The sequence below is a fragment of the Delphinus delphis genome, chromosome 15 (assembly GCF_949987515.2).
Source record: "Delphinus delphis chromosome 15, mDelDel1.2, whole genome shotgun sequence".
Classification (NCBI taxonomy): domain Eukaryota; kingdom Metazoa; phylum Chordata; class Mammalia; order Artiodactyla; family Delphinidae; genus Delphinus; species Delphinus delphis.
This window is the reverse complement of record NC_082697.1, coordinates 52,205,264-52,221,408: the sequence shown is the minus strand read 5'-3', so window position 1 is coordinate 52,221,408 and position 16,145 is coordinate 52,205,264. Positions and strand designations below refer to the sequence as shown.

Sequence of the window (16,145 nt, the reverse complement as noted above, 5' to 3'; positions counted from 1 at the left end):
AGTCTGAAGAACTGGCACAAACAATTGACTGGCACCTGGATCAGCTGCTGTTGATCAGGGAAGGAGCATCCAAGTTAAACCCCATAAAGAGTGAATTCATCCTGCTGTGGAAGATTACATTTTTGGTGCCAGCGAGTATAGCATGAAGTCCTGGGTGGGCTGGCTGCATTTGATACTTAAAACCAAATCACATTTCCACTGACACACAGCAGGGTGCCTGGAGGACAGGCTTTGGGAGGTAACTGGTTACATGGTGGAAGTTCTCAACCAGGGCAGTCTACCTTTCCTCTCCTCCAATGTGACGTGTGCAATTTGCACACATCAGGAGAGGAATTTTAGTGCCAGTGAGACTTGTAACCGAAAGCTCTGGTAATTAATCTAATGATTTATGATCTGTCCCTGAAACCACCAGATATTTTGTTAAACAGAAGGACAGGTAAGTGAGCGTGTCGTTTGCTCTCGGGGTGCCCAGTTGGAGGGAAGGCAGGTGAGCCCGTGTGGCAAGGAGGGGGCCTGGGGTCCTCACCGAGCCTGCCCCTCATTGCAGTCCACCGTGTTCACGGGCTCGGCTGTCCTGATCACCGTGGTGCACTACTGTAACTTCTGCCAGCTCAGCTCCTGGATGAGGTCCTCCTTGGCCACAGTCGTCGGGGCCGGGCCCCTGCTGCTGCTCTACGTCTCCCTCTGCCCAGACAGGTACGTGCACTGTGCCCTCCACAGAAGGACCACCTTTCTTCTTCTCCTTCTCACTTTTTCTTTTTGTTTTAATTGAAATATAATTGACATAGAACATATTAGTTTCAGGTGCACTATGTAATGATTTAATATTTGTGTATATTGTGAAATAATCACCACAGTAAGTCTAGTTAACATCTATCACCACACAAATATTTTTTTCTCGTGATGAGAACTTTTAAGAGTTACTCTTGGGGGAATTCCCTGCCGGTCCAGTGGTTAGGACTCTGAGCTTTCACTGCCAAGGGTGCGGGTTCGATCCCTGGTCAGGAAACTAAGATCCCACAAGCCATGCTGCATGGCCAAAAAACAAAACAAAACATGTTACTTTCTCAGCAACTTTCAAATATACAGTACAGTATCATTAACTGTGGTCCCCATGCTGTGCATTACTTCCCCAAGACTTGTTTATTTTATAACTGGAAATTTGTACCTTTTGACCACCTTCACCCATTTCACTCACCTCCCACCCCTGCCTCTGGCAACCACCAGTCTGTTCTCTGTATCTATGAGTTCATGGGGGTTTTTGTTTGTCTTAAGATTCTACATATAACTGAGATCATACGGTATTTGTCTTTCTCTGTCTGACTTATTTCACTTAACATAATGCTTTTAAGGTCTGTCTATGTTGTCACAAATGGCAGGATTTTCCTTCTTTTTTATGGCTGAGTAATACTGCATTGTATATATACCACATCTTCTTTATCCATTCATCCATTGATGGACACTTAGGTTGCTTCCCCTCTTGACTATTGTAAATAGTACTATAATGAACATGGGGTTGCAGATGTCTTTTCAAGTTACTGTTTTTGTTCCCTTCAGATATATTCCTAATAGTGGAACTGCTAGGTCATATGATAGTTCTGTTTTTAATTTGGAGGGAGCCTACATACTGTTTTCCATAGTGGCTGTACCAATTTACATTCCCACCAATAGTGCACGAGGCTTCTCTTCACATCTTCAACAACGCTTGCTATTTCTTGTCTTTTTTATAATACCTGTTCTAATGGGTGTGAGGTGATGTTTTACTGTGGTTTTGGTTTGCATTTCCCTGATGATTAGGGATGTTGAACAGCTTTTCATGTACCCATTGGCTATCTCTGTCTACTTTGGAAAAATGTCTATTTAGATCCTCTGTCCATTTTTTAACCAGATTGTTGGATTTTGCTGTTGAGTTGTGTCTGTCCCTTGCACTTTCTCGTCAGGACTAATGCACTCCACCCGAACAGACATTTCCTGTCACAACATGAAAGAGCTTTCAGCATACATAAAGTCAACAACTTGATGAAATGCCCAAAGAGTAATACACAAACGAAAGAAAAAGAAAATAACTTTAATAACATTATATGTATTGAATATTTGCCTGCAGACATCCTGGGGTGACCATCCCCAGCAGACATCATGCAGCAGTCACACGCTTGAACTCGCAGTTGTCCCTCGGTATCTGCAGGGGATTGGTTCCCAGACCACCCCTTGGATACCAAAATTCAAGAATGCTCAAGTTCCTTCTATAAATGGCATAATATGAATATTTTCATATAATCTACTAATGCCCTCCTGTATACTTTAAATCATCTCAAGATTACTTATAATACCTAATACAATGTAAGTGCTATGTAAATAGTTGTCAGCATGTGGCAAGTTTAAGTTTTGCTTTTTTTGAACTTTCTGGGATTTTGTTTTTCCCTAATATTTTCAGTCTGAGGTTGGTTGAATCCGCAGATGCACAACCTATGGACGCAGAGGGTCGACTGTACTTATGATGAAGAAGTTTGAATTTAAGAAAGTAGGACCAGAAGCCGTTTCATACAAGACTATCAAGAAAATGAAGTGATAGAAGTATAGGTGACACAAAAATGAAAAGAGGAAGCTGGTCCTAACCTTTTGTAGTAGGGCCAGTGTGCCGAGACAGGTTACAGAGTGTTGAAGTGGAGGAAATGAAGAAGTGTGATGGTCTTGCGAGTGACCTGGCCTTATTCATAAATATCATGTCATAACAGTTCTCCATGTTGTAACAGGAAACGTTAGGGTAATGACGAATCACTGGAAATATATCATTTATCTTGAAATCCTTCCACATATTGAAGAGTGGATTCCATCCCTGGTACTCAGATGGCCTTCAAAGCCCTCTCACGGGGACTTCCTTGGCGGTCCAGTGGTAAAGACTTCGCCTTCCAATGCAGCGGGTGCGGGTTCGATCCCTGGTCGGGGAGCTAAGATCCCACATGCCTCGCAGCCAAAAAAACCAACATAAAACAGAAGCAGTATTGTAACAAATTCAATAAAGACTTTAAAAATGGTCCACAACAACAACAACAAAATCTTTAAAAAAAAAAAGCCCTCTCACAGATGGTGTGGGGAAGAGAAACAGGAGCTTTGTGAAGACCCCTGGGGGCAGGATGTGTTCTTACTGCTGTGCTACAAAGAATTTAAAAATTAAAATATAGAGGATGGCAGTGATAGGTGCTATATTTGAAACATCCTTTGTTAATGAAATCCAGTAAGACCCCTACCTTTCATGTGTTCTACAAATTAAATCACATTTGGTTCTTAGCGTTAAAATGAGTCTGAGGGCTTCCCTGGTGGCGCAGTTGTTGGGAGTCTGCCTGCCGATTCAGGGGACGCGGGTTCGTGCCCCGGTCCGGGAGGATCCCGCGTGCCGCGGAGCGACTGGGCCCGGGAGCCATGGCCGCTGGGCCTGCGCGTCCGGAGCCTGTGCTCCGCAACGGGAGAGGCCACAGCAGTGGGAAGCCCGCATACTGCAAAAAAAAAAAAAAAAAAAATGAGTCTGAAATTACCTGTTGCACATTTGCAACTGGTTTTGTGGCTTTTAACCTTTTCAACTAAATATGTAGTTGGAAATACGATGATACCTTGGATAGCAGAGTGCACACGGTGAGTAATTTATTCAGAAATTTCAGGGGAATGTCTCAAAGCCATTAAGCTTCTGTTTCTGTAACAGACTTCTCCTAAATGTTGGACTTTTTGTGTAACTGCTTGTGTTTTATGTTAGCACATATTAAAGAATCATTTATTTAAAATTACAGTGGGTTTAGGTTAGGATACTTCAAAATTACATGGGACATTTCCCTATTGTGCTTTGCAGGGCATCTAACATTCCTGGCTCCCCAAACAATCAGAGGGACCCCCAGTGTTTCCAAAATGCCCCCTAGGAATGGTATTACTGTTGCCAAGAACCATTGCTCAAAAGTAGAAAGTGGTCCAAGTTGTCTCAATATCAGACAAAATTGCCATAGTGCATTTTGGGTATTACCAAAGCAGTGGTCAGTAATGGACAGGGTGAGTATCCTTCCTCAGTTTACTTAATGAAATAATAACCACATGAAAGATATTCAAGTTCTCTGCAAATTAAGATCAAAAAGGAAGTAGAAATGTCATTCAGCATTTGAAAGGAAACTTTAATGAATAGTTAAATTACTTTAAGCAAAACAAAGTGTCATTTTTCCTTTCTGAAGGTGCGGCCTTTTGGAATTATGGTCATTATAAAGCTCTTCCCAAGAGCATGAAATTCAACAGTCTGACTTTTAACCTTTTAGATCCAACACAAATACTCCATCAGCCATTCACAGTGTCATTTAGTCACTGGTGCGGGCCTTTTCCACTTGGATCTAGAGAGCTGTAGCGATAGGAGACCCATCCATCGCCTTTTCACCTAGAAATCAAATAGCAGGTCTTGAGGTAGGGCTGGCGGTTGAATCTCTGCTGGACCCAGTACACCCGCATTCACGCAGAATCTTTTCAGCCTGTCCACCCTGTCGCTGCTGAGCCGAGCCCAGCGTAGGGAACATGTGGGGAGGACAAAACATAAACTCAACTGCTGTGAAGCTGGCGGGGGGGACTCTTCCAGCTTTGGGGAGACACAGACACGTGGGTTACAGCAGTGTCACAGTCACGTCTGGACAGGGTAAGAAGAGGACAGTTTGTGTGTAGCTCTTGTTTTTCTTTTCTGTGAAGTCATTTAATACCTCCTGTAATCAAAAAAGCCACTCTGAGCCCTCACTGGCCTTTGTTGCCCAGGAGAGCTGCTCACAGGTGCTCTGCAACGTCCCCTTTTCAGGGAGCAAGGCTGGGGGACCTGAAGGACGAAGCATCAGGGCACTTGCCCCGGGTGGAGAGGTTTGGGTGATTTGTGTGGCTGAGTGGACGCTGGGTAACATGACCCCAGAGGAAGCTGTGCAGCATGTGGAGAGAATGGGGCTGGGTGTCTTGGGTACCTTCCCAAGCACCAAGAGAGAGGTCTTTAGTTAGGTGTGGTTTTGATGCCTTAAAATTGGGGTTTGATTGCTTTGGGCATCACCAATAGCAAAGTCCGGCTTCTCCAGTAAGTAATCTGCCAACGCCTCCGGCGGGGCCTTTTGACATTGATCCTTTGTCAGTAGACTTCGCTGTTTGAACGTGACTGAAGTTTCTAGCCTGTAGGACACGACACCATAGATAAGTCCTTAACAGCAAAATGAAGTCCTTAGAGATTCTTCCTTGATTTCGCTTTTTAGTGGTTGTGCCTACTTTCCACAGCTGATATAAAGGCTTTTACATTGTTGTCTTTACCATTTTGTCATTCTTCATTAACACACAGCATCAAATTATAATAGAAATTTACTATCCTTAACTTTCTACCTTGATCTCCACCTTAAAAATAGGAAAGTTGTTTTTATTTAAACTCTTCTCAGATTGCTTTGTATAATGCCCTTTTTGCTTTTTATAATAATAGTTTTCTGCATTTTAATTTCAGTTCCATAGTAATTTCACACCTGGATGCAGTACAGAATTTCAGGTAAGCTTTTAACATTGTGCCTATATCTGAATAAATGGGTGTAACTGTATTATTACTGCTGGTTATTTCTAAGTTTCCTGAAAAACAGTTGTATCTTGAATTAAAGAAACAACATATGCATTCTTACAAGAGTAAGTGGAAGATATCTATTTGTTAAAATATCAGTTCATACTTATAATATCTTTGGGAAAATGAATAATTGTTAAGACATAGGCAGGGGACTTCCTGGTGGTCCAGCGGTTAAGACGCCATGCTTCCAATGCAGGGGGCCCAGGTTCAATCCCTGGTCAGATCCCGCAACTGAAGATCCTGTACATGGCAACAAAGATCCCGAGTACTGCAACTAATACTCCGCACAGCCTAATTAATTAATTTTTTTCAAAAAAGACATAGGCAGGTTTCTCCCACTCTCTGAAAGTATAGCGTTCCTGTGAAAACTTTCCTAAGCCAAAAAGTGAAGAAGCAGTTCCGTTAGGACACAGCTTGCTAACGGAGGCACAGAGTAAGTTGAGGTAAAGCACAGATGCTTACAGACACAGTTCAGAGCTGTGGTGGCTGATGCTGCGATGCTCAGTGTGGTTCCAGGGAAGGAGCTTGGCGGGGCCGCTCCTGCCTCTCAGGATGGCGCTGCCTCTGTAACACTCACTGCGAAACAAATGCTGAACGTTAGTTTTGCTTTTTGCCTTTTTTTCTAAAGGCAAAAATCCCCTTCAGATTTCTTTCATTAGCAAAAACAGGTACTAATGTAGGTCTTTCATCAAAGCAAAGCGGTGAAAAGCGAACTTTCAAAAAGCGAGGGTTTCCTGTGTTAGATTTGGTTTAATTTTATATAAGACATTAGAATGTTACAAAGGAGATCTCACAAATCAAAGAAAATTTATTCCCTAAAATATTTTGAAATAACCGACTAGAAATTTGAAACAAATAAATGTTGGGCCCTTGCTTTACTATAAACATCAAAATTAATTCTAAATAAATTGAAGTCAAAAATTTTTAAATTATATAAAACTATATAAACATCTAGAAAAAATAAAATTAAGCAGTTCTCAAGCTTCTAAGACAGAGATAACTTTCCAATCTTACAAATAAATAGAACCACACGCACAAAAAAATAAGACTGACCGAGGGGATGATAAAAGCAGACTGAAAAAAATATTTGTGAGACTGTTATGTAAAGAGCTAATTAAGACCTGTGTAGATAAAAGACCAAAAAAATCACAAAAGAGGAAATGTAGTAGAAGATAAATAGGCTACTACACAAGCCATTGCACTATTAAATAACTACAGAATTCCTTCTGATCTTCAAATCATACCTTCAAAATGTTACCATGTGAATACCCAGTGTAGGCCAGGGTGTGGCACATATATGAATTGATGGTGTTTAATATAGGTTTGTTTAATCTACACAGTAACCTGATATATTAGGTAACTTTGTCCCCATTTTCCAGATAAGAAAGCTGAAGCTCAGAGAAGGAACCTGCCTATGGACACTGGCAGTGTTCAGACCCTGGCCTCCCTCACTACCAGGCCATGCTTTTTCTGCCATGCCTCATTACTTTTCAGAATGGTACAATAGTTTTGGAAAGTAATTTGGCAATCTATAAAACATAGTCATAAAAATGTCCATCACCTTTAAACTAATAATTCTGTTTTTGCTTATCTGCTGAGGAAATAATTCAGCATTTGGTAAAGGCTGCATGCCCCAAAATATTGAACATCTGATTGATAATATTGAAAGTTCATCAGCAACTTCAGTTGTCAGTAAAAAAGAAATTAATTAAATTATGATACATATACCCAAATATTACAACTGTTAAAATGCAGCAATGTGGAAAGCATTTATGGTTTTCATTTTTCATTTATTATGTGAAATTACATAGGTCTTATAGCTACAGCTAGGTATTTCATTGTATATAAAAAAAAGTAAGATATGTAATACTTACGATCTAATGATGAGTGATGATTTTTTCTCTGTTTCTACAATTAAAAAATTAAATACCTGTGGACATTTAGATGTTGGGAAGGAGAATTAAAGTGACAATGGAACAAAAACAGAATACAGATGTTTCTGTGTATGATGGACAATTATAAGATTTAGTAGCAAAACACCTAATATCTTTTTTTAAGTTAACTTTCTTTTGACGTATAACACATACACAGAAAAGCCTCCAGATCATGAAGACAGCTCAGTGAATTTTCACTAGTGAACACACCCATTTAACTGCCACCCAGACCAAGAAATAGAACATTACCCAGAAGCCCCCCTTATGCCTCCTCTTGGTGCATCCCGCCCCCATCCTAGGCGTAGATTTTAAATGGCATGGAAATATACCAAAATTTTAATGCATCCCACGTTGAGCTGGCTAGGACGAGTGGTCTTTGTTTTCCGTTTTTCTCTATTTTGTAATCCCTCTTTTCCGTGATAATGAACGATACTGTTTTTTACTCTGACTTCCATTTGTCCATCTATTAAGTTATCTCTTGCATTTAGTCACAAAATTCCTCCTTTTGGGACTGGCCTTTACTATTTGAATTTAGGAGTAGAACCATCGCCTTCCTTGTTCCTTCTGCAGTAGGATAAGAAGTACAGGTTGTAGAGTGGAAATAATTCTCTCACCCGCTGGTTACAGATCTTCTGTTGCAAGGCAGCCCCTTGGGCACAACATGTCAGCCTGTGCATTAGGACCCTTCCTTTTAAGCAAAGGTAAAAGCAAGCAGTGCAGTTGTTTCCCTTTCCCTGTCACACCTGCCCACGTTTCGTATTCTTCTGCTCCACCCAGAGGGCACTGGCCTGTGCCCATCCCAGGCTCAGGCCACACTGCCGGCTTTAGCTACAGCACAATTGAGGAAACCGAGACAACGCCACCCAGTTCTACCACCGGGTTCTACAATGCCTGGTTCTAGGATGACCTTAAGCCTTGGTGACGTCTCCTAATAAAGAGGCTGTTCCTCAGTGTTATCACTTTGGAGAAACCGGAGGAAAGGTCAACTCCTAAGCCAAGGAGATGGGCTCATGTAGAGAAGACTCACTCCCTCCAGATTCTCTCCCTACTCTGAGCCAACAAGAGGGCTTGAGGGGCCGGACATAGATCTGTTTTAGTATCTAAAATAGTTATTTTGTTTAGTACTTTAGATTCATAGTAAGTACTGCCATTTGTTTAAATGACAGTTGGCAAAATAAATGAGTGAAGTGTGGTGCATCTTGCCATAGAGGCTGTTTTGGGTTCCTGGTTCTTAGGCATTAAGTCATAGAACCTCTGTCAGGGTCCCCAAGACCACCCTCAGGTCTGATCATTCACTTGGAGGACTCAGGACTCAGCACATGGTTGTACCCGTGGCTGTGGTTTCTTACAGCAAAAGGACACAGAGCAAAATCAGCAGAGAACAAAAGTGCATGAGACAGAGTCCAGAGGAAACCAGGCGCCAGCGTTCGAGAGTCCTCTCTCAGTGGCGTCGTATGAGATGCACTTAATTCTTCCAGCAATGAGCTGTGACAGCACGTGTGAAACACCCTCCTGGGAAGCCCGTCAGAGACTCCAGGGTTTTTCTTGGTGGCTGGTCACATAGGCGCCCTTTGCCTGGCATGTACCAAAATTCCAGATTTTCGGAAGGAGGGCAGGTGCAGAAACCACATTGTTTGTACGAACAGTCCAGGCACGGTGAGCCCCTCTCATCAAGGACTGGTGGGAACCCTCCCCAAATCCAAGCTCCCCAATGCCAGCCTAGGGCACCCTGCTGGTTCTACAGACATAGCCTCAGGCCCTTTCTGCACAGACCCTTAGGCCAGTAGAGACTTAGCAATACTCCAGCACATCTTCAGTTTACTCGTGAGGAAACTGAGACCTGAAAGATGGTGTGACCTGCCCAAGGCTCTCAGAGCTCTGTGGGGGGCCAGCCCGGTCACAGTCCAGGCATCATTACTCCAAAGCCAGGCTTTTGTGACTGTGTTTCATGGAAGGCATTATGACCAGATTGGTCAGTTTCATTATTTTTAATATGCCTAAGTACAGGTAACATTAAAATTCATTAAAAAACACTCTGATGGTAGAATTGAGCTTTCTGTGCCATGGTACTCTCTAAACTCAGGGTCCATCTGTTCCATGTATAATTATATTCATATAAGTGACCCAGACCATTGTTATGTAAAATCTAGCGGCCTGCTCTGTGCATTTTAGAGTACATCAGGGTACAGTTTACATGAGCAGAGCAATCACAGCGTTGTAAACAGATAAAAGAGAGATGAGAAGGAAATTCAACAAACATTAACAGTGATCGCCTCTGGATGGTGTGATGATGGGTGAATCTTTTTTCTTTCTACTTTCACCCTAAATTTTATATGATGAGTATGTAGTATTTTTAAGTGGAAAAAATTATATTTAAAGAATAAACTTTAGAAGAGACTGCCCACGCTAATCTTCAGTCCTGGGATCCCAAGCTGTGGCCCTTCGGCACTGTGGAACTGTAGAACAGACCAAGTAGACTTGGTCATCAGAGGGAATAGAAATGGGCTCAGCCCTTAGAAGGGCAGTTTGGAAATTTCTACCGGAATTCTAAGTGTATTTTAAATGACTCAGCAGTTCCACTTCCAGGAGTTTATCCCACAGACAGGCTCATTCATATGCACAAAGACACTCGGGAATATCCACTGTAACCTCGTTCCTAGTAGTCAAAGATGGACACAGCTGATCGCCCTCTGCAGGGGACTGGTTGTTACAGCACAGCCGTGTGTTAGAATAGTGCGCAACAGAAAGGTTACCTCATAGGAAAGACAGTTATTTTCCATTGTTTATACTGTTTGAGTTTCTTACAGTGTGTTACTCTTAAAAGTATACATTTTATATTATTTTTAAAAATGGTTAAGTTATCTTAAATGACTTTGGCAAAACAGAACTAACCCCAGGGCGGGTGGGAGGGAGGGGGCAGGGGAATTATATCAGAGTGTATCAGAGGACGTGAAATTTCTTGGGTGTGACAGTGGTGGTGTGATTCCATAGGGAGACGTCCTTTTTCTTAGGAGATTCGTACTGAACTCTTCAGGATTGAAGTGGCAGGTTACTTTCAGACTGTTCAGCAAAGTATGCCTGTGTGAGTGTGTGTGCGCGTGTGCAGTTTGTGTTGACAGAGGGAAACAGCAGAGTAGCACAATGTTGGCAATTGTTGCATCCAGGAGAAGGGTATACAAATGTTTGTTTTGCCAGTCTCTTAACCTTTTTGTAAGGTTGAGATTTTTCAAAATAAAAAGTTGGGAAAAAAGAAAAGATTTTAAAAATCAAGGAGCTAAAGACTTCTGAAAAACAAAGCAAGTACAAAGCACTCATTACAGGAATCTTACAAGAGTGACTCTTTATCACGCCACATCTTTCTAAACAGAAACAGGTCACTCTGCAGCTGCAGGTGGTTGAAGGTTTGAGCTGCACAAAACTCTGTGCAGGATGCTGGTTAGCTGGGCTGGTTCAGAACCTGGAAGCACTGGGCAGTAACCTTTCCCTTAAAGATGCATTTCAGAAGGCACATCCTTTGTCCTCTCTTTCCTCTCCAGCTCCAAGAGGAATCCGTGCAACGCCTCGCTGCCGCACGACAGCAGGAGCCCAGCCAGCCTGATCGGCCAGGAGGTGATTCTTGTCTTCTTTCTCCTGCTCTTGTTGGTCTGGTTCCTGAATCGAGAATTCGAAGTCAGCTACCGCCTACACTACCACGGGGACGTGGAGGCGGACCTGCACCGCACTAAGATCCAGAGCATGAGGGACCAGGCCGACTGGCTGCTGAGAAACATCATCCCCTACCACGTGGCCGAGCAGCTGAAGGTCTCCCAGACCTACTCGAAGAACCACGACAACGGAGGAGTCATCTTCGCCAGCATCGTCAACTTCAGCGAATTCTATGAGGAGAACTACGAGGGCGGCAAGGAGTGCTACCGGGTCCTCAACGAGCTGATCGGGGACTTCGACGAGCTCCTGAGCAAGCCGGACTACAGCAGCATTGAGAAGATCAAGACCATCGGGGCCACATACATGGCCGCGTCGGGGCTGAACGCCACACAGTGCCGTGACGGCAGCCACCCGCAGGAGCACCTGCAGATCCTGTTTGAGTTTGCCAAGGAAATGATGCGCGTGGTGGACGACTTCAACAATAACATGCTCTGGTTCAACTTCAAGCTCAGGGTGGGCTTCAACCATGGGCCCCTGACGGCAGGCGTCATTGGCACCACCAAGCTGCTGTACGACATCTGGGGAGACACGGTCAACATCGCCAGCAGGATGGACACCACGGGGGTGGAGTGCCGCATCCAGGTCAGCGAGGAAAGCTACCGCGTCCTGAGCAAGATGGGCTACGACTTCGACTACAGAGGGACGGTGAACGTCAAGGGCAAAGGCCAGATGAAGACCTACCTGTACCCCAAGTGCACAGACAACGGGATGGTGCCGCAGCACCAGCTCTCCATCTCCCCCGACATCCGAGTCCAGGTGGACGGCAGCATCGGACGCTCCCCCACGGACGAGATCACCAACCTGGTGCCTTCCGTACAGAACCCAGACCAGGTGTCCCTGGGCTCCGAGAACAACACACAGGCCAGGGACACTCACCCGTCTTCTAAGAAACCCTGGAAGGAGCCCATCAAAGCCGAAGAAAGGTGTAGGTTCAGCAAAGCCATAGAGAAAAGCGACTGTGAAGAAGCAGGGGTGGAGGAAGCCAATGAACTCACCAAGCTCAACGTCTCAAAGAGGGCATGATGCGGCCCAGCGCCGCCCGCGGTGCTCTGTCCGTCCAGGTTCCACAGTTCCTGTCCCCGGACGTGGTGTCCTGTGGTCGTTGCAGCCCTAACTTCTGTGTGGATCACAGTTATTCAGGGTTCATCTTCATCCATTTTTTTCCTCTTCCCCCTTGGTGTGACCATTTGGCAGTGTGGAGAACAAGTGCCTTCAGGGGCTGGCGCGGCCTGGAGTCCAGGGAAGGTGCGGCCAGGGTGTGGCGCTGGGTGGTGGTGGACGTTAAAACAGAAGCTGTGGTTAAAATATTATTTTTATTGCTTTTTCTCACGAGACACTTTTTTTTTTTTTGCTAATACAATGTTTTTGAGGTTTTTTTTCTGTATACGTACTAGTGTTTTTCCAGTGACCTGACCTTTCTATGTAAACACATAGACGCACACACACTTGCATTCATGAATCTGAGATCAAGTGCCAGTAACTCACTGGGCGGGGATGCTGGGGGGGTGCAGGCTGAGGACCGTAGAGGGCCATCAGCCAGGACACCGGTGTCCCCTGACATGCGCCTTCCAGGCCAGCCGGGCCCTCAGGGGCTGTGACTGCACCCACCGCCCCCCACACCCAGCAGCTTTAGGGCTTCCTCCTCGTGCAGGCCGAGATTCCAAATGCTTACCGGCCTCACAGCTCATGAACCCAGGCCTCAGGTATCTAAAAGCCCTTTTTCATTCTGCTCCCGCCCCAAGGGGTCTTCCAGCTGGAGCGGAGGGGCTTGTCTTGGAAGCTGACTCAACTGAGAGGAAACGCAAAATAAACATCCAAGGGTTGCATTTATTTATTTATTTATTTATCAGGAAACGTGTGTGTCTTGGGGAGGGTTGCCGGGTCATTCTGTCTGGGGAAGGGCAGTAGGCTGAGGGCGGGGTGTGGTCACAGAGGGCACAGCAGAAGGATGAGAAGGTGTCCGTTAGTGCTTCAGCTACTCTGGGCCGCCTCCCCCGCCAGGGGCTGAGCAGGACCCCACTGGGCACGGCCTGCACACTCTGGGTCGGGGAAGCCCTCGGCCACCACTTTTAAAGCAAAAGCCCTCCTCCTGCTCCCCACCCAGGGGGTCTGCTCACGACAGGGGTGGGATCAGAACCGGCTCGCTGTGAAGCAGTTCTGGGCAGAGCACCATGGCCGCGGGCAGCGCTTGGCTTCCACATTCAGAAAGCTGCTCCATCCTTTCCTTTTCTCAGCCTGTGCAGGACCCATTTGTGGTGGGGTTGAGCCTGGTGAGTGGATCCCAGCCCTATTTAAATGGAGCTCTTACCCTGGAAGTAGGGACAGAATCGTCTGGATGGAAATGAGGTATGGAACCGGGGAAGTACAGAAAACCCAAGGAAATTGCTTCTGTGCCCTTTGTTGCTAATCCTGCTTGTAATTACCGTTTTGCCACATTGAGTCTGAAGTTTATGTAGGATTGAACTCAGGCCAGAGTTGCCCTGTCATAGTCATATGACACCTCATTCTTAAGGTGGCTGCAGCTCATGGGATATTTGAGGACTGGCTCCTGCTCTGTGTAAGGTCTTTTCCGATGTGCCCTGTGTATTTTCTTTTCACTGGTAAATCTCTATGTAGATTTCACATCTGCATTAAGTCTTGTTATCACTCCTCACCAAATACGTACAGAATCTGCCCTTCCCGGCATCATGAAGTATTGATTCTGGTCCCCCAGCTCCCCAGGGACATGCATGGCACAGACCCCAGCAGTACGGTTGTAGCCAGGATCTCCATGTCCAGGGAGATTTGCCTTCAGGTTTTACTGTCAGATTGTTGGTCTTCCAATGCTAGAGAAATAGAGAAAGGATGACTGTGACATTACCTCTTCTAAAGAATGTATTCTTATAAAATCCTGCAGAGATTTTATTTTTTCTGAAAAACACTACCTGATGCTCTCCTTGTCTGTCAGGCTTGTGGGCATGTCAGGGGTTCCTTCCATCAGTATTAAGACGTGTGTTGAGTGTGGGCCTCGCCCTCCACCATCTGGCTCCAGGCTCTGCAGCTTTGGTGGCGGCTAGGGGCCTGGGTGCTTCCTGCTGTTCCCCGTGTCTCTGCTGTTCCACTCAAAACATGCTCCACAGAGTTCATCTCTGCACACGCTTCCTCCCTATCAAACTTTTTTTTTTTCCCTTCCTCTCCTGCGATTCCTGGGAAGCCAAGAGGCTGCGGACGCAGGGAGAGAGTGGTGACGTCCACCTGTCCAGTTCAACATTGTGCAAATGGAAGCCTTTGTGGACGGTTTAAATTGTCTTTAAAAAAACACCCCGAACGAGCCTTCCTAAGCAGCCAGTACAGATGTTCTCTTTGGGCCACCAGTGACCCAGGTCCTTCCCAGCCCCTGCTTGGAAGCATACCTCAGCACAGAACCACGGAGTGCCTGTACCCGCAGCGCCAGGCCTCTGACTCCGTGGGCATTGAGCAGACGGTGGCTGAAGACAGGCTTCTGAGCAGCGGGTTCAAGCGCTTCCGATTAGGTGGAGGCGTTCTTCAGAGCGGCAATACCTCCTGTGAACTTAGGGCAGGAAGCAATACTTCAGAATTGAATGTGTGTAAATAGTTGCTTTGAGTTGCAATTGCTAGTTCTTCTTGGCCTCAGGTCAGATCAAATTATATATGTATAAATATATATAAACAAACACAAATAATTGCATCCAATGCAAACAAATGCAGAGCATCAGTTATGAAACCCTCACAGAGCTTGGAGGCTGCTCACGGCTCCGTTACCCTGACTGTGCTGTGGAGACACCTGCACATTTGCACTTGACATTGAGAGCCAAAGGGCCGCGTGCTTCCCCATTATGTGGGCTGTAGTGATTTGTAGTTTCCAAAGATCTGTCCGCGTTTGCATTTCTAGACTTTCAAAGTAAGCACTTTTTGGTGGTGGTTTCGAAAAATCACGTCATGCCTAGAATATGAAAATTAAATCTGCGAGAACCAATTGTTTGCGTTCTCCATCTTTCCTTTGCTCTACCCTTTTTAAGTTGTTAATCCTAATAATTTCAAAATGCACCCACTGAAGAAATGGACATTAAAATACTCTAAAATCTCAATATTTGATGCCTGGTATTTCCTCATCGACAAGATCGTTACCACTTCCGAGATTAGGGCGCTCCTTTTTCCCTGCCATTTGTGGCTGAAATAGGAAGCTTTGCAGGTCTTTTACATCGTGACTTTGAAAACAGGGCAACTAAAAACTCTTATTGTGTGTGTATGTGTGTGTGTGTGTGTTTTAAATGGACACATTTGCTACAGTGAACTTTGGTTGAGAATTATTTATTTTTACATGGAACAGAAGCAGGTTGCAGGACAAATTTTGCTTGCGACCACATCCTGATTTTTTTAGACCTTCTAAATAGTTTTTCCCGCAATATCTTCAGCAACTGACTGAGAAGATGAAGTAAGTTTTCTGAAAAGATGTGCCTGCATAGCCTCTTCCTTACAGAGTCCTGGGGTGCCTGTATCATGGGGAAGTCACAAACCCATTTCGGAATCTGTTTAAAGTCACAGAGCGTCTTTGCCAAAAATCACACATGCCATTTTACATGTCATAGGGGCTCACAGCACCTCCAAACCTGGAGCCAAATGCTGGCTCTGCTAGGGGGTTAGAGCCTCTTCCCCCAGGGTTTTTCCTGGAGAGTTCAGTATTAATGTGCAACTTCAAAGCACAGGACCCTCTTTTCAACTCAGCAAAGGGGATGCAGATGTGGCCCCAGGCCTTGCTCATCAGATCAGAGGGATCCAGCTTCTAGGTGATCCTCCACTGGAGCCTGGTACCTGTGAGGACACTGCTTGTTGACGAGGGTGCTCTTTCCTCTGAGTCCGCGCTGCAGGCGTTCCTAGGAACCTTCCGGAGGTAAGGGACTATTTGT

The 16,145-nt window shown here is 45.0% G+C and overlaps 1 protein-coding gene across 3 annotated transcripts in view; it reads left to right on the top strand.

Annotated features, from left to right (window-relative positions):
- The window catches only part of ADCY9 (adenylate cyclase 9), a 136,648-nt gene extending 121,080 nt beyond the window's left edge, over window positions 1–15,568 (top strand). For all 3 annotated transcript variants that reach the window (XM_060031653.1, XM_060031651.1, XM_060031652.1), the window contains exons 9-11: window positions 548–696; window positions 5,489–5,530; window positions 11,070–15,568. In XM_060031653.1, the coding sequence (XP_059887636.1) occupies window positions 548–696; window positions 5,489–5,530; window positions 11,070–12,261 (1,383 nt within the window). In that variant the 3' untranslated portion in view covers window positions 12,262–15,568. The remainder of the gene's footprint in view (window positions 1–547; window positions 697–5,488; window positions 5,531–11,069) is intronic.
- Window positions 15,569–16,145: the final 577 nt, after the last annotated feature.